Source organism: Drosophila ficusphila, unplaced genomic scaffold, assembly GCF_018152265.1.
Source record: "Drosophila ficusphila isolate 14025-0441.05 unplaced genomic scaffold, ASM1815226v1 contig_791, whole genome shotgun sequence".
NCBI classification, from domain to species: domain Eukaryota; kingdom Metazoa; phylum Arthropoda; class Insecta; order Diptera; family Drosophilidae; genus Drosophila; species Drosophila ficusphila.
The window spans coordinates 5069995-5087599 of record NW_025064737.1 but is presented as its reverse complement, the minus strand read 5'-3'; the positions used below and the strand labels follow the sequence as shown (position 1 = coordinate 5087599).

General features: G+C 41.6%; 4 protein-coding genes across 4 annotated transcripts in view; 3 read left to right on the top strand and 1 right to left on the bottom strand.

The window, feature by feature from the left end:
* LOC108098543 (sodium/calcium exchanger 3) overlaps nt 1–7267 on the top strand; it is a 29032-nt gene extending 21765 nt beyond the window's left edge. The window contains 7 exon segments of the mRNA XM_017201539.2: nt 481–495; nt 3182–3330; nt 3850–3949; nt 4015–4137; nt 4200–4358; nt 4422–4593; nt 5606–7267. Of these exon segments, the coding sequence (XP_017057028.1) occupies nt 481–495; nt 3182–3330; nt 3850–3949; nt 4015–4137; nt 4200–4358; nt 4422–4593; nt 5606–5810 (923 nt within the window). The 3' untranslated portion in view covers nt 5811–7267.
* Nucleotides 7268–8660: 1393 nt separating this feature from the next.
* Nucleotides 8661–10118, top strand: LOC108098468. The gene is made up of 3 exons (XM_017201376.1): nt 8661–8768; nt 9163–9363; nt 9446–10118. Exons 2-3 carry the CDS (start codon nt 9233–9235, stop codon nt 9690–9692), a joined length of 378 nt encoding a protein of 125 aa, XP_017056865.1. The 5' UTR covers nt 8661–8768; nt 9163–9232; the 3' UTR covers nt 9693–10118.
* Nucleotides 10119–10531: 413 nt separating this feature from the next.
* Nucleotides 10532–13683, top strand: LOC108098605 (ralA-binding protein 1). Its single transcript, XM_017201667.1, has 4 exons — nt 10532–10723; nt 10791–10923; nt 10985–11875; nt 12436–13683. Exons 1-4 carry the CDS (start codon nt 10627–10629, stop codon nt 13184–13186), a joined length of 1872 nt encoding a protein of 623 aa, XP_017057156.1. The 5' UTR covers nt 10532–10626; the 3' UTR covers nt 13187–13683.
* A 285-nt stretch (nt 13684–13968) lies between these two features.
* On the bottom strand, nt 13969–17018 carry LOC108098606. Its single transcript, XM_017201668.2, has 3 exons — nt 15675–17018; nt 14469–14648; nt 13969–14238 (listed from the first exon to the last, which is right to left on the bottom strand). The coding sequence occupies exons 1-3, from the start codon at nt 15700–15702 to the stop codon at nt 14204–14206; spliced, it is 243 nt and encodes an 80-aa protein (XP_017057157.1). The 5' UTR covers nt 15703–17018; the 3' UTR covers nt 13969–14203.
* Between the last annotated feature and the right edge of the window lie 587 nt (nt 17019–17605).

Below are 17605 nucleotides of genomic sequence, written 5' to 3'. Positions count from 1 at the left end.
TGAAAACCCCCACTGAAAATGCTAACCAAATTACGTGAAGCAGCCCGGCTCGAAGTGCACCGAAGACGGCACAAGTTCTTATCTGTCCTGGTCAGAAGTTCAACCTGCGACACCCGGGACACCGACACTCGGAACCCGACACTCCGAACCTCCAACTTTTACCCCCTCTTCTCTATCTCCACCTCTATCTGTATCTGTATCTGTATCTGTATCCCACTCCCACAAAAATATCCCACATACCCTTTTTGACTCTTTCGCCTTTGACCCCAAATATTACAAACAGGTGGAAAAGCCCAGCTGAACGAAAAAAAATTAAAAAAAAAGAAAAAAACAGAAAACACGAAAACTTTGTAAATTGGAAATTCCAATTTGAATTGAACGAAATTGTTCCTTCGGTTTCGTATGTCTTTTCGCATCCTATCGACTCATGGGTTCTTTTATACTTTTTGGTCTTTTAATTTGTGTTCTTTATGCTTCTAGATTCCACTCACTACCGTAAGCCTTGAATTGTGCATTAATGAATTTTATTTTAATTGAACACGAAAGCGTAGAAACGTAAAACGGAGAACGGAAAAAGTTCAATTCCGAACTCGGGTTTCGGTTTCTCGGGAGTAACATTAAGTTTCTGCTCCATTTTGTTTCCTTCACCGAGTGCGGAAATTGCGGGCAAAAAAGTGCAAATTCATTTTATTCGTTTCGTTTTTTCGTTGAACCCAAAAATGCCATTCCACGAGAATAAGCAATAGCCATAATTTAATTGCGTACTTCGTTTAGGTGTTGTATGTGTTTCCACCCTAGATGATACCTCTTCCCATTTATGTTTTCTGTTAAACATTTATTTCCCATTTCCCCCCTCTGTATGTAATTTTTTACCAATGCGTATATATTTGTTTACCTATTGGCGATGGGCAGGAAAGTTGTCTTTTGTGTTCTGTATGAAAGTTAGTGACTAGCATCTCGCATCTCTGTAAACCCCAGTCGAATCCGTGATCGATTAGCTATCAGTTCCCGATCCTCCATATCCCAAACCACCACCACCACCACCACTTCCTCAACCCACGAGCACTTTGCACCCAGATCCAGATCCCCAGTACTAACCATCCACCATTTGCTTGTGGCCTTAGCGTAAACTAGACTAAACATTGCCATTGTCCATACTTGTCTTTAATCTCTGATCCAATCGAACCACTCGCCTCCGTAAATGCCAAACGACACATGTTCACATGTTCCTCACGCGCAGATGACACTAATAAGGAATCATTTTTCAATCGATTATTTGGTATGTAAACGTCTTTCTTTGCCATACAAACCCAACATACTCGTATTGCCCGATCGATCGACCATTTCAAGTGTTCAGTTAATAGTGAATATGCCAAAAGTAAATAAAAACAAAAGTGTGTAAGCTAAGGAGGGATGATAGAAACCTAACTGGTCGGCATTATCATTTCATGTGTCTTTTTGATTTGTTAGCTCGATTGGCCATTAACCCACACGTCGTATACATAATATCAGCCGTATCAGTATGTGTTGTATTCGTAGATGTATCTAAATGTTTAGGCGTTGCGTATCTGTGTGTGTGCATCTGCATCTGCATTTATCCCGAACAATTGCGCTTTTTTCGACGCAGCAGCCACGCACTTGATAAATGCAAGCTTCAAGCTTCCTGTGTAAAGTAACTAAATTATATATTGGATTGAATTGCAAAGATCCCGAGCCAGCAAGCCATCGGGATATTCGATAAGCGATGTGCGATATTCGATATACGATATTCGATGTTCGTCTTCAATTGAAATAAAGTTAGAAGCAGGGTCACAGTTTTTGGTAATCCTTTGGTTGTCTCTATGCTCGGCGGACATTTGTAAACGCGCTTGTGCCCGCTCCTCTCACATTTTGTGTGCCTGTGCCCCGCCCGACTTGCTGCTCGAATCGAAACACCCGATATCGCCTCGTTCCGATATACAATATACGATATATCATCGGTACCACTCAAACATGCCTCTGCATCGCCAAATCGATTTGTAAGTAATACACGTAACCGCTGACGACTACCTGATATCTGGCTTTGTTTTACTCGTAATTTGTGTTTGCTCTTCTTTTTTTTCCTTTCCGTTCCACGTGTATTATCTGTGTGTGTTCTAGACTTAAGGCAATATAATTTAATCGTGAACGGCTTCTGATATAAGTTAAGGCCATGTCGATGTATTCAGTTCTGTGTTGTTCTGCCGTAAAGTATCTTTGTGTGTGTGTATCCTCCGGAAAAGCAATAACCAATGATTAAGAACCAAAGCTAATAACCCGACCAAAGAGCATCCGAAATGTAGCAAAGGTCCAAGGTCCGAAATCACCACAGTCATTGTAAGCATCGCATATTCGTTAACTGAATATCTAGAAAGTGATTGTTGAAGCAATATACTCGTATATACCCAACATGTTGAGACCATTTAACAAAGATTCTCTGAACTCTACCCCCGACACCCCATCCACGTACTTGTCATGTTGTCGATTGTCGATGTCTATAGAAAAACACGAACACTCCGGAGAACCCACTTGTGAGTCATCAAATTCGGAATATCGGGGGACATATTTTCAACCTTCCTGTGAACTTCTGCATGCCTGCTTTACTTCTTTCTCTGCTCAGTCTTTGTCTTTGTCTTTGCCTAATATGCAGTTTATCAATTCCCATTTTCCACTCAATTGCATCCTGATGGCACTTCACCATAAACATGTTGCAAGCTCATTGAAGTTAACGCTTTAAGTTCGAAGGAATTTTTGAAAGGCTTTAACCCCACATTCCTTTGCTGTTCAATGAGTTTCGATTTGTTACCCCCTTTCCCCCTCTCTGCTGTCTTTCCCCTCTGTTTTTAATTCAAAGCCCGCATCCCATTACCGCCATATGCTTCCAATTAGTCCCCAACTAATTGGGGGCGTATGTGTGCCTTAGTTCTGTGTTTCAAGTATTTAGTGTGTGGTGTGAACCACGGCTTTAACCTCTGACCCTTATCTAACTCCCAACACCCTTTCGTTTGTATGCTAACACACCCTATGTCTGTCTAGTTATATACTCTATAACACCATATTACTCTAAGATAATCTATTGCGGGGGTGTGGCTGCATGCAACACGGTGTTACTTAAATCGTGGTCAAAACCCCCGACTAACTCTGTGTTTATTCCCTGGGAAAGACGATGAAATGGCAGCCAAAATCAAGGAGGTCGAAAAGAAGCCTGTGCAGGAACTCACCGAACTGGATCGCATCCTGCTGCTGAGTAAACCGAGAAATGGCGAGTTGACCACCGCGTATGTGCGCATTCGTGAGAGCCAGGAATTCAAGGTGGGTACTCGATACTTTAATCAGATTGGTATAGGATCCCTTCCCGAATATATTCCCACTGCTAATGCAAAGCAGTTTCATTGACTTAACTACCAAAACAACAGACGAGGCGAATCCCATTACACATTTACATAAAGCCAAGTGAATTCGTGGCTAGACTGTAGTAGTTAGTAGTCACACCCATAACGATTCCCAGGTGGAAATCCATCTTTATCCTTGTGCCAGATCGAGTTACCCTCTAACCGCTCAGGTGCAATGCAAATAAGCACCTAATTGTGTGCAAATCTCCAAATGACACGTTGAGTGCTCTGTTTGCCGTCCGTCTGTGTGGATTTTATGGGCTCGTGTTCATTGTCTGTCGGTGGCGTATACGTAATATGAGTGGGGAAAAGCTGGGCAACAATGAGGGGGCTTTACTTTTTCACTCGCTTGTTGTCTGTTAGTTTTTCAAGGGGTTTTAAAAGAGATCTTGATTTATTTGGCCATTCCATTGATATTACGTAATAAATTCTTCTAAAGGCTACTGTCGACAAACTGGTGGCCAAAGCGAACGTCTCTGCCGTCCTTGGCACTTCGTCCTGGAAGGAGCAGTTCAAAGATGCCCTCACTGTTATCCCAGGTAAAGCTCCATCAATTTTCTTTCGATTTGATGAAATACTTTACAATGCAAACAATCGCTTGCAGCCGATGAAAGTGAATTCGATACCGACGATGACGCGGAGGAGGAGGTGCCCAGCTGCTTCAGCTACGTGAGCCACTTCATCTGTCTCTTCTGGAAGGTCCTCTTTGCATTTGTGCCGCCCACAGGTGAGCATCCTTTGGTGGTGTCTTAAGAGGTGAGCTCCTAGCTTCTACCTTATACTTGCCAGACATTTGCGGCGGCTATATAACCTTTGTGGTGTCCATATTCGTGATTGGCGTCATCACCGCCATCATCGGCGATGCCGCCTCCTACTTCGGCTGCGCCCTCAACATCAAGGACTCGGTAACGGCCATCCTGTTTGTCGCCCTGGGCACCAGCATACCGGGTGAGTTATCCGAAACCCTATTTACCATTAAGTGTTAATAACCGAACTTGTTCCAACCTTCAGACACATTCGCCAGCATGATTGCGGCCAAGCACGACGAGGGTGCCGATAATTGCATCGGCAATGTCACGGGCAGCAATGCGGTCAACGTTTTCCTGGGCATTGGCCTGGCCTGGACCATCGCCGCCGTTTACCACAGCTCCCATGGCAAGACCTTCAACGTGGAGCCGGGAACGTGAGTAACCGCAAATGGGGGAATTTATTTAGTTTTTAAGGCACTTTTAGAGCAAGGTTGTTGAACAGTATTTATATCTAAAACAACAGCATTTATACAAATGTTTTAACATAGAAGGAACATTAACTCTGAGTAAGCTAAAAAGTAAAATTACTTTTTGAGTTATTTTAACCTTTGAACAAGAAAGGAGGCTGGCTTCGGTGAGTCGAAGCTTATATGCTTATAAAAAGGTAACTATTAGCAGTTATTTCGAACAAAATACATGAAGGCTATATATATTTTCAACGATTGATCATAAGTCAGCTATATATAGTCGTCCGGTTTTTAGAAAACTTAATATTCCGTCTTCTGTCTGCCCGTCTGTCTGTTTCTATGTAAACTAGTCTCTCAGTTTTAAAGCTATGGGTTTTTGTAAATGGAGATATCTTTTCTACTTTTAATCAATTTGGTTTCATAGGTATGCCACTAACCTCTAAAACTTCTAAGATTTTTATAAAAAGTTCTTTAAATACGACCATACAAAAATTGACTCGTCAAATTTTTGGACCAAACGCATTTTAAAGTACCAGGCGACAAGAGAGCTATAGTAGAGTGCTACTTTTTGAATTTCTTACTTGTTCACAAAATAATGCAACACTTTTTTTATGGAAAATTCACACAATTAAAACCACCATCTAATAAATTGTTTTGCCCTGGTATTTGAAATCTAAGTGTCACACATTTTCTTCTTGAAATCGTTCTTCTCCAAATCTCACTTTGAAATACCAGGCGAACAGAATGCAATAGTAGGTGGCTACTCTTAAGATTTTTCAACTAAAAGAGAGGGCAAGAGTACATATACAAATTGTATAATAATATTTTGGCAGTTCTAGTTTATTATACATATAATACATATAACTTAAGGAATAGTACTTATACAGTACATTTTGGGACAAACTACTAATGCTTGCATATTGATTATTTCCATGCTCTGACTAAAATATTTCTACCTGCAAAAACCACTCCTTTCCAGGATTGGATTCGCTGTGGCGCTGTTCTGCGGCGAGGCCCTCATCGCGATCTTCCTCATCATGTTCCGGCGCTTGCACAAGGGCATTGGGGCCGAGCTGGGCGGCCCGAAGATCTCGAAGTACATCAGCGCAGCGATCCTGGTGTTCCTGTGGGTCTTCTACGTGGTCATCTGCATACTGGAGGCCTACGATGTCATCCGGGTGTAAGGAGCTGGCAGCCGCATCGCTTTGACTTTGTCGAGGCGTTGGCCTCGTTGCCCGCAAGTCGCGTTGGATTCTTATTCAGCGTCCGTGGAGCTGGAGCGAAATGTACGGAGGATGGAGCTAACCGATATTCAGATTCAGAAGCTGGCGAGAGAAGCTGTAGATGCAGTTTTTATATGTAAACTTATGAAATTGATTTATATATATGAATGTGCTCGGCGCTATATATAAATATTTCTTGTGTAAAATTTATGTTAATACTAAAAGTAAAGTTTTAATGTTTAAATAGGTTTAAGTCAGGCTTATATACAAAACCATTTTTACGATTATTGTCTCTATTCATATATGAATTGTAAATACAGAAAGGCTGCCACGGCTCAGCAATCTTGTAACTGTAACTGTAACGAGATCATTTACTGTTATGCCATATATACTTAATTCTACCTTCTAAAGTATGATTATATTTATTATATCATTCTGTGTACAACTTAAGTCACTGTTGTTGTTTGTTAAAGCTGTACTTAATCCACCCAGAAAAAATCAAAGCGAAGAGTCGGAATCGATTTTGGACTCGAATCAGAGTTTGAATCGCGTGCCGCACTCCGAATTCGAAATTGTCTCTCCATCTGCCGAATACCATTGTTAATTTAATACATGTGTAAGTTTTAGGAAGATCTAATGTTTTAGCCAAGAAGAAACGCAATCCCTCTAGCCATCTACTACAAGTACTACTACGAACCACTATTAACTGAATAGGAGCCTCCTCGACAACTAGTTCTAGTCACTTCACACACTATCGACTATCCAGTATCGACTATCCACACAAGTCCAACTAGAAACAATTTCATTACTCTGACCAAAAAAAGGGCGGCACTACTTACTAGCGATTAGCGATTAGTGATTAGCAAGAAAGACCATCAGTGTTTCCACACTGCACTAGAACAGAACTTGAACTTGAACTACAACCAGAGAGCACTAATCAATTTACTTCAAAAAAAGACTTTCTATTCGCTTACGTCGCTGGCAGTGATCGAAGTAGGGAAACTGGATATTAAGGCAAACACCAAAACAATACCGAAATAACTAGAGTTGATTATCGTACTCGTACTCGTAATCGTAATCCGAAAGTGTAACGAGCAGGTACATATTTTTTGTATAATGTTGTACTATTTTTCATATAGCGAAATTCTAGCAAATTAACGAAAGAGGAAGCCTAATGATATTTATAGCCACATGCATAAATTTGTATTATATATATTTGGGGTCACACAACTGTACGGGGAACTCGTTGAGAAAACTGCGCCAAATTTAGACGTAATTGATAATTAATTACCGCCTACATATACGAACTATGAAACAATTTAATAAATATACAAATACGAATGAATAATGTATTAAATTATACTTTCAATGTTTACTGCTAGACATTATAATTAAATTTCTTTTTAAATTTATTTCAATTAACGCCTTTTCATTTCACTTTTCGAACGGAAACTAAATTCTTACGAGATACTACTGCAGTTAACAGACGATTCGAAGAAATCGACCAGGGGTCAGGGTAAGCTTGTGGCCATATATCCATGGCCAGGAAATCAATATATACAGAACAGTCTAGGAGTAAAGATAATAGCGATTGAAATTGAGGTGCGGAGGAGCAGTGAATGTAACAATACGACGCAAAGGATAACCAGATATATAGTGTATGCAGACATACAAACGATTACCCATAGACGATTATATTTAATGGCAAAGGCAAATAAAAACGATTAAAGTGCTTCCGACATAGGATGTAGGTACTTCTAAAGAACTAGGAGTAGAAAGCGTAACTGGATGAAAAGCGTGAGCAGATTACTTTAAAACCTCTTCAATTTCATTTTATTCTTACCTTATCGGTTTTTGATTTCCAGTTAATTTCACGATTTTTAATTCCCTTCTATAGATGTACGATAGTTGATAGGATTCGAATCTGTATGTTTTGATATGCAAACCAAACAGTTGATATGTATATGTATTGTACAATATTAATCCTTTGCCGTTTGTTATCGTGTTTTTTCGAATTCAAATTATACCTGCATTTTTAAATGTATACTTATGAATGTGATTTTACCCGAAAACCAAAGCAACTACAAACATACATATACTCGAACATCCAGAGACCCATTTAAATGTACTCAAGAAGTAAGCCGATAAAGTATGCTAATAATCGAATAGATCGAATACCACATATGTAGTTTGTGTAGCATATGCTTGGGGTGAAGGTCTCTCGATCTCACTAACCGTATCTCTTCTCACTTAAATACGCTATAAGAAAATACCCGAACGAATGCTACAAATTTGAATATACTCACTAAGAGAACATACTCGTACTCGTACTCGTAACGTTAGCCAGAGGAGTCAGGATGAAAGGACGAAAGCTTAACGTTTTACCTAATCGAATCGAATAGAGAGCCCAGGGCCCAGAGTTACTGGCAAACGTACATACGATATATATGTATTCCGTGCATGTTTACCAAAAGAAACCCAATAAACTAACACATTAAACCGATCGAACCCGTCGTTTTCTGATCTTACTTCCCCGAAATCGGGGGGAATTATCGCTATGGGAAATCGGGCGACTCGACTCGACTCGACGGCTCCACCGCGCAGTTATGCAATGCCCCAAAAAAGCGCCGCAAGATAACGCCTCCATTTGCGGAAGACGAGCGGAGATGAGAGACAACGACAAGAACCGTGGAGATAAAGTTGTTTACAGGAATCCGAATCCGAATCCGAGCACAAAGGCAAACAGCAATAAAGCAATGAGACAGCCAGCCCAGCTGCCAGCTAATTAAAGTTGCGACAGAACGAAAGCCATTCGCCAGTCGTCCGCCAGTTGCCTCCACGGAGCAATCGCCACCAAATTGCACTAGCCGCACGGCCTGGAGTGTTTGTAATCCCAGGGACCTCCCGAGAGACAGACAAGTAAGCAGGATCTAACCGGGGATTCCGAAACTCAGATACCCATTAAGGGTTCGATTTATGACCTACTTTTATTAACAATACAAATTTTACTCCAAACTTCAATATATCGTAAATTGGTTTACCAAATTTAAAAAAGTTTGTTTTTAAAATATTTTAACAATTTTGGTTTATGACTATAAAATGTGAGTTAAAGAGTTGTGCAATCTATATGTGTCAACAGCTAAATACAAGGAATTATTCTGTTTTTGCGTTTTTTTTAGAAGGTAAATGATTTAAAAGATAAATAGGTAATTGACATTGAAGATAATAAAAACTTATTCTACGCCATAATAATATAAATTGGTTAAAAGTCCAATTTTCGTTGTAAATAATATTGTATGTTTTTGTATTACAGGTTCGGAACTGCAATACATATTTTATGAAAACTATACACCCTCACAACTAAAGAGTATCTGAAAGCAAATATGTCCTGCAATGAGAAAACAGCGCTGCTGGCAACGCAACAAGGACATCAGCAGCGGCAGCAGCACATCATTGTCGTGCCCGCGTCGGGGAAGGATCCAAAGGATTATGAGCCCATTTTCACAACTGCTGAGTAAACGCTTTCCGTCGCATTTCATTAAAAAATAACTTCGTTACAAAGTGCTTTCGGCCCGCTCCCTTCGCTTCCTTTGCAGTTATTCCTACGGACTGACGCTGGAGGAGTTGCTGCCCTTCGCCCAGGATCCCTGGTGGCAGAGTGTGCGGCGGTTCAGCTGCGTTGTCCTGGGACTGGCCTTCCTGCTGACCCTGATTGCCGGCCTCGTTCTGGCCTATTCGGGCACTGTCTGCCGGCCAGATATAGCAATTAGCGGGAACTCAACGGTCGCTACGCCATTATCCTTGGTTTCCAACGGCACTCAGCTGCTGATGGCCAGTTTATAGAGCCACCGGCTAATCTCTGGAACATTTTGGAGAGCCGGCATCGGCACGCACTATTCGCATTTGTTTGGCTTGCCGGCTTCCCACTGGATGGGAACCCAGTTGCTAAACGAGCGTAGCGATAAGCGATAAGCGGCGCATCGCGGAACAGATTGATTGCGGGTAATTGTATTTGCTGCCAGCTGATTGCTTTGGCTTTCGAATATAGATCAGGAAACAAATGGACCATAGTCAATAATCTGCTGCTTAAAAAACATTCCATTTTATTTTATTATTTTTTCCATTTCCATTAAGCAGTCTATTTTTTAATATTTAAAATTATTATTAGTTGCATTAAAAAATGAAATGTTGCTTTTAGCGGCTGTAATGTAGTCGTCGTATTCAGATGTAGCTTTGGTTTTTATTAAAAATTCAATACTTACATTCGTATAAAAACTGGCTTAATAGATTATTCAAATTTTTTCGGAAGGGGAGTATAATTTTTTAAAGAATTTTAAATTTACGGAAAATTTTAAGCAAATATATTTAATTATTATACAACATAGTACAATAAAAAATTTTGTAATGTTGAGTCTTAAGTTTTTAAGTGGGTTGACAGTGGCAAGCTTTTTTTTATTATTATTTTATTATCATCATTTTTATTATTATTATCATACATATCAAATTTGAGTCTTACGGCCTTTCATAGAAAATTTCTTTTTGGACGAGTTTTGGCATTCGCGCTTTTTAAATCTACAGAAAATATGAAATGACCGTTACGACATGCTTTCTACATGGCCGAAAAGCGCCACCTGGCCGCACAGAACAGTGTTGGCAAACGACCGGGCGTTCTTTTGGTCCACCAATAACCGATTATTTTGTGCATCTGTTTTGTTGTTGTTTACGCAAATTGTTTACGAAAATTATTTATTTACCGCTGGAGCAGTGATTTTTCGCCATGGATTTCGACAGTCCCGAGGAGAAGGAGTTCCCCGGGCTGTACGCCTCGGAGGCGGCGGATGCCAGGTCGAAGAAAAGCAAGGAGGAGAGCGACTGTAAGTGGAGTCCGAATTCGTGGGCGTGAAAACGGGGGAAAATCAATGAGCCAAACTTCCCTTGCAGTCAGCGAGGACCACGAACACAGTAAGAAGGACCTGTTGATCGGCCGGCGCAAAGACAAAAAGGAGAAGGGCAAGGATAGAGGATATGCTGCGTTAGAAGGAGAGAGTTCACCAGAGGAGGAGTTGGACACAAAGTCAGTGAATAAGACTTTCACTTAATCCAGACATAATTAATCCCTTACTTTTGCTCCCCAGAAGCCCTTCAAAGTCCAAAAAGTCCAAGACATTTAAGTTTACCAGCTCCAAGAGCAAGGAGAAGCGTGAAAAGTCTCGCGACAAGTCGGAAAAAGATTCCAAGCACGCAGAGGAGGAGCCTCAGCCGGCACACAAGACCAAGGACAAGGAAAAGGAGCGGGACAAGGAGAAGGAGCGCGAGGAGCTCAAGAAAAAGGACAAGGAGGACAAGCGCAAGGAGAAGGACAAGAAGGCCGACAAGAAGGAGAAGAAGGACAAGAAGAGCAAGCAGCTGTCGCAGCAGCAGGACGATGCCTCCGCCGCGGAGGAGGTGCTGGCCCTCGGTTACCCCGTCTTCGGGGTCTCCGTCAGCCTGGCCACGGAACGGTCCCGCTGCCACGACGGCGTAGACATACCTCTGGTTGTGCGCGACTGCATCGACTTCCTGCAGGATCACCTGAAGTGCGAGCAGATCTACAAGGTTGAGCCCATCAAGACGCGTCTGATGCACTACAAGCGGTTGTACAACAACCGGGAGCACGACTCCGCCGTCGATGAGCTCAACCTGCCCACCGCCTGCAGTCTGCTGAAGCTCTTCCTGCGCGAGTTGCCGGAGCCCCTGCTGACCACCGATCTGGTGGCCCGATTCGAGGAGGTGGCCTCCCATCCAAGGGTCACAACGCAACAGGCAGAGCTGCAGCAGCTGCTCGAGCAATTGCCCAAGTGCAACCGCACTCTGTTGGCGTGGGTTGTGCTCCACTTCGACGCGGTGATCCAGCAGGAACAGTACAACAAGCTCAACGCCCAATCACTGGCCATGCTACTCAGTCCCACGCTGCAGATGTCCCACCGGCTGATGGTGGCCCTGCTCTGCCACTGCAACAACTTGTTCCCGGACGTCAAGCTGATAAAGTGAGCAAACACCGGCTAGCCGGATGCCAGCGATGGCAGATATTAAAGTTGGCTTGGATAGGTACTTATTCATGGTGGTTATTTTCTTGCCAAGAAAAATATTTAACAAATTTAAATTTCTTTTTTCTACCCGATTATGAAAAATGAATTATTACCTTTATTAATTTTTGAACAAGTTAACGTTAATGTTGTATTTTACTAAACCTTTCTTGGAATTTGAAAGTCATTTATGTTTACCTTATCGGCATTAATTTTCTGCAACGCAACCAAGTTAAAATATAAAAGATACTTCAAATTTGAAATGATACGATAAATATGAACACAAAATAATTAATCAGCTCAATAAGTACCTATAACCACCAAGATAACTCCCATCTCTGTTAGCTGTAGATAAGATTTAGACTGTAAAACTCACGAAATTTAGTCATTTATTTTGCTGCCGAGGATGAGCACGATACCCCGCAAACAGAAGCGCTTTCAGCGTATCGCCAGCTTCTTAATCAGGCAGAGGGGCAGAAATGTAAACAAAGTTATCGCCTTACTAAAGTGGTATCTCTTAGGTATGTGCTCCCGCTCACTTCGGCCAGCCCAAAGCTTCCGGATACTCCAGAGGACATCCAGACGGAATTGCGCAAGCAGGACAGTCTTCTGTCCCAGATCCACAGCGAGATGAACGCCGGTTTCATTACCAAGAAACGCGAGGAGCAGCTTTGGGAAGTGCAACGCATTATTACACAGCTCAAGCGGAAGTTGCGCACCTTCGAGAAGAAGCAGGAAAAGTCTGTGGAGGAACTGGACAACAGCAGCAGCGCTCCGCCAGCGGTCGTCAGTGAGGACACCACTGATTCCAAGCCAGCAGTCGCTTCGGTCACAGTAGCAACCTCCACTCACAACAGTATTCCCCCCGATGAGTTACCAAAGGCTCCCAACGACTTTACCATCGATGCCGCCACTGGTTTCATCTTGCTACCCAAGTCGAATCCACACCGCGAAAACTTACTGCGGCTTCAAATCGAATACGACGAGTTGATGGAATGGCAGAACGAACTGAAAGCCCGCATCTTGTCGGAACGCAACGAAGTGTACAGGCTGAAGCAGCTGTATGAAAAGCAGTCCATCAACAGCCAAATGGCAGCGTTGGCCGTGGAACCCCAGGCTCCGCCGGAGTCAGAATATGAACGAATAATCGAACACTACACTCGCGAGAACGCGTTGCTGGAGCACAAGAAGAACATGCTGGGCATGGAGCTAAAGGAGGAACGGAGGGCCTGCATCGCCCTGCAAGTCGAGCTGCGGTTGCAGCAGTTTTAATGTATTGATATCGCTAATGTATTACTAGGATGGGTCAATTTGTGGGATAAACTTGATCTTATCCCGGAAACTAAAGGTTCCTTCTTCAAAATAACAAAGAGACTACAATTCAACATTTAAGCTCATCGAACAAAACACCTATTTCAAATCATCATATGTTAAACTAAAGGAAACCTTTATAAAATATAGACTTAGGACTTTTTTGAAAAGACATGGTTATCTCAGAACAGACTTTTCTTGAAAGTTTAAAAATATTGTAAAATATAAAAAAAAATTATTTAACAGTTTGTAGAACAAAATGTTATTTATAAAGTGGACAAAGGATAGTCTTGAATGCGATTCAATTGTTAATTTGGAAGGAACCAAGTTAGTTTTTGAAATTACCCACCAAACTAATTGTAAATAAGTTAAACCATTTAAATCTCAATGTCTAAAAACGATCAAATGCTTTGTTTACATTAAAGTTTAATTGTTGAAATGGCGAAAAGCCTCAAAAACCTTTTTTTATTATACTCTAAAAATCTGTTTTGCTTAACTTAACGCTTTTTTGTAACAGCGGATAATGCAACACCGGGTGTGTCTGTCAGACTATCAAGATCCGATTTTCTAAATCGGTCTGATGACTTAATTCCGATCCGATCCGAGGAATACAGGGCACAGATTAGCAGATCATGGTGTCGTATGTAGACGACGGATTGGCTGTTCGGTGGGGTAAACCGGAAATGAAATCATCGCCTATTTACGCCCCATCAGCATTGTGACGGTCAAGGAACCAGGCTTCATTTTGCGTGTTACGATTACTTTATTTAATATTTATAATTAATAATTATAGAATACATTATCATTATGCATTACGTTCGGGGCGTGCTCTGTATTCCGCTGAAGTACAACTTAAAAATATCACACACAAATACCACGCGAGAAAGAAGAGTCCTCCAGCATGTTAAACGGCCTCCACTCGTTCTCCTCCATGATTAAGTTATTTCTGCTGGGCTACCGATGGCTGGATCCGTAGGTCTATGGACACTCCCTGTCGCTGATCTTTTGGAAGTCTGGAGAAGTTAACGAAAAGAGATTTGATTGTATGGTTGAATATTATGGTTGAATTACTAAAACATTAAGTGCAACAAATATGAATTGGATTGTAGTTGGGTTAGTTTACTAAAAAGTTTTAATTACTGAAAGAATTAATGGAAAAGGAATAAACGTTTGTTATTTAAGCTAAATGTATGGGGTTACAGATATATATAGTAGATATATTAATATTTTTGTTTACACTCACTTGCATTCTGCAGGCAATTCTCCGTCTTCATGACGCACAGATTCCGATAGGTCTTGGTGGTGCCCTTGTCGTCGGCGGCACAAATTAATCGGTACTCCTGCGTGTCGCACTCCATGCCGCACTTGGTGCCGGGATCGGGCAGGCTGAGGCACTGGACCATCGAGAGGGCAAGCAGCGCCACTATAAATAGACGGAGACATCAGAGCCAATTAGTTAGGCAGGAGGCGTGCGAGGAGAATCACCGCCCGTCACCGACCGTCGACTGTACGCGGAATACAAAGTGCCCTGATCAGCCCACTGGCCCATCACCCATGATATCACCCACGGTTCTCGGCGACGCCAGAGCGTCTGGCGGTGCCAACGAATCCGATATTTCTTTGGTTGGAGGGGTTGGTGTTCCCGTTCCCAGCGAATCAAATCGGGCATTACTACCTGCATGCCTAATTAGCCATGTCAACACGCAATGGAACTCAATCCGCGAAACTTTGTTGACGGGGTGTATAATCTAATGACTCAATTTATTAAATTTTCCATTCATAAGTTGTACTACTGCATTTGAATGAAGATAACTTGAATTGTAAAAATAAGTTAAGTCACAATTAATTTTAAAACAAAGAGACCTTTGCTCCTTGAAAAGATAATGTTCATTATTTAATTGTAAAATTTCTGATGCTATGACGCAGAGGTTCTAATCATCACGTTTCTTATTTACAACATTTATACTTAATGGATGAGTAAGCAATATGTTACATATTTATAAAGAATAATATGATAACAATACTATGGAGTCAATAAGCACAATTCCAGTTATTTTATATAACTGTTTCTATTTATTCTAAGTGAAAATGTTTCTATTTAATTTATGGGAAAATCCCAAAATAAATCATCTTCCATTCGTTGGGATTAAACTGTGTTCGAGCAGAAGCTTTTTGAACTTGGACATTAAAGTTTACCGGATTCCTTTCGAAAATGGATCATAAACTTTTTGTTTATTTAAAAAGTAAAAGTTTGGAATTTCCCCTTTAAAATTTGGATTCACGTGAAAAGTAATTATTTTTTATTGGCTTGCAATAAACCCAACATAAAAAGTCTTTCCGCAACATTAATACTTTTCACTGCCTGCAGTGTGTTTAGAAATTAAAATTATTCTTTGAATTCCCCTTCTTTTTGTTAATAAACAAACACTTTTAAGAGTAAGGTACGTACATGCCAAAAATACTGCAAACAGCTTCATGTTGCTACTAGTTATTTGAGATTTGCGATTTCGCACTTTTTGGAGCACAATTTGCACAACCGTATTTGCTTTTTTTCGCTTTGGGTGAACTTTGCGGGTCAGACGAATTAATTATGCCGTGCCAGCGCTGGATTCGAGTTGATTAAAAGTGTTGAACGCTTTCACGATTTCTATATATAAATAGGTACAATCGATGGAATTAGACGCCTGATTTGGGGCTTGTCACTGAACTTCAGACACGTGTGTGCGCGAGTGTTTTGGTTCAATATAGATTGTTTTGTATTATAGATTACAGATTATAGATTCGCGCACGATTCCGATTTTGGTTGGGACTGAGGTTTCCGACTCTCTCTATCGGCGAGGCCGCACAGCACGCGTCCAAATGCGAACTGAAACTAAAGCGCCGACCGAAGATATCCTCCAGCCAGAAGTCGAGTGGGCGATTGACCAACTGATTGATTGATGGCTCGGCGACTGGACGTTGTCCGCTGGGATTGGGACTCGGATTGGTATTGGAGTTGGGATTCCGATTGTTACTGCTACTTTTCACTGGGATGCCGATGCTGACCGCTGTTAGATATGGATGGATACCGGGATGCCGGTGCAGACACAGCGCTTTGATTTCAATTTCAATTTCAGTTTCGAGTTTGGGTTTTGGTTTTGATTTTGGTTTTGGGCAGGAGTCGGGGCCCTCGGGTTCGGCAATCAATCAATCACTCCTTGTCCGTCCGCGTTTGCCCGGCTATCTGTATCGGTATTTGTATCTGTATCCGTATATCTGTATCTGTATCTGCGGCTGTCGTCTGCCGTCGTAGCGCACGAATGATGTCCGACCACACAGTGCCTGTTAGTTTTATAGAATTTTTTCATGCTAAAAAGATTTACGCTCGTGTCGTCGTCTTCAATTTTCTTTTTGTTTCTCCGCACATTTCGCCGCTGTAGTTGTTTCTGATTGTTTTATTGTGTATTTTTCAGTTGTTTTTTTTTTTCTGTTTCCTCTGCTATGGCTATTGGGTATTGGGTATTGGGTATTTGGAATTGGTTATTGCGGCTGCGACTGCTGTTAGCTGGGCTGGAACTCGCCAGATGAAACGCGGTTCGGGGCACCGAAATCGGATGGGCAGATCGATCGGATCGAGTCGAATTGAATTGAATCGGATCGGATCGGATCGGAATGGCCGTTTGATCGATAACTCTACAGGCAGGTCACGTTGTCGCGGTCCAACTTGTTGTTTTTTGAGTTTGAATTATTCATGTATATTTATGCAGCCGCTAAAAAAAGTGGACTCCTCGACGTACCGCTCGGCACTGAGATGCTCGCGGGATGCTTCGAAAATCTTTGGAAATTTCGTCAGCATAAAACCGATCGAACCGACTCGGCACCCGCTTATCATTTTATTAGAGAGCTCCGTCGTAGCTCTGTGGTTTTTGTTTTAGAGCGGGAGAGCGGTCCAGGTCGAAAACACTCACAAAATAAATAACAAAAAGAAAAAGCAGGGCAAAAAATATGAAAATTGTTTCAGTTTGCGACGGCCACGAGTTCACTCCACTCGGCAGCGATGTCTATGGATTTTCTTTGATGCTGCTTCCCCCAGATACACATAGTAATATATAGTAGTATTCGCCTGTTATTTATGGGTGCGCGACGCTTTTGATTTAGCATTTTCATTTTGATTTTAGATTTTTGGAATTTTTCGACTTATCAGCTTCGCGTCGTCGCACGATTATCTCATATTTATAATATCAATTGTCTGCCGAATGACGGTGGTTTCCACGGGGCATTACCTAAATTGAATGTAAACAGTTGCATGGTAAACAAGTGAAGTCACAGCTAAAATATATTAATTACGAGTAATCTTACCTACTTGAAAGACTCCTTATGTGCCCAAGCCAGTTAAAACAA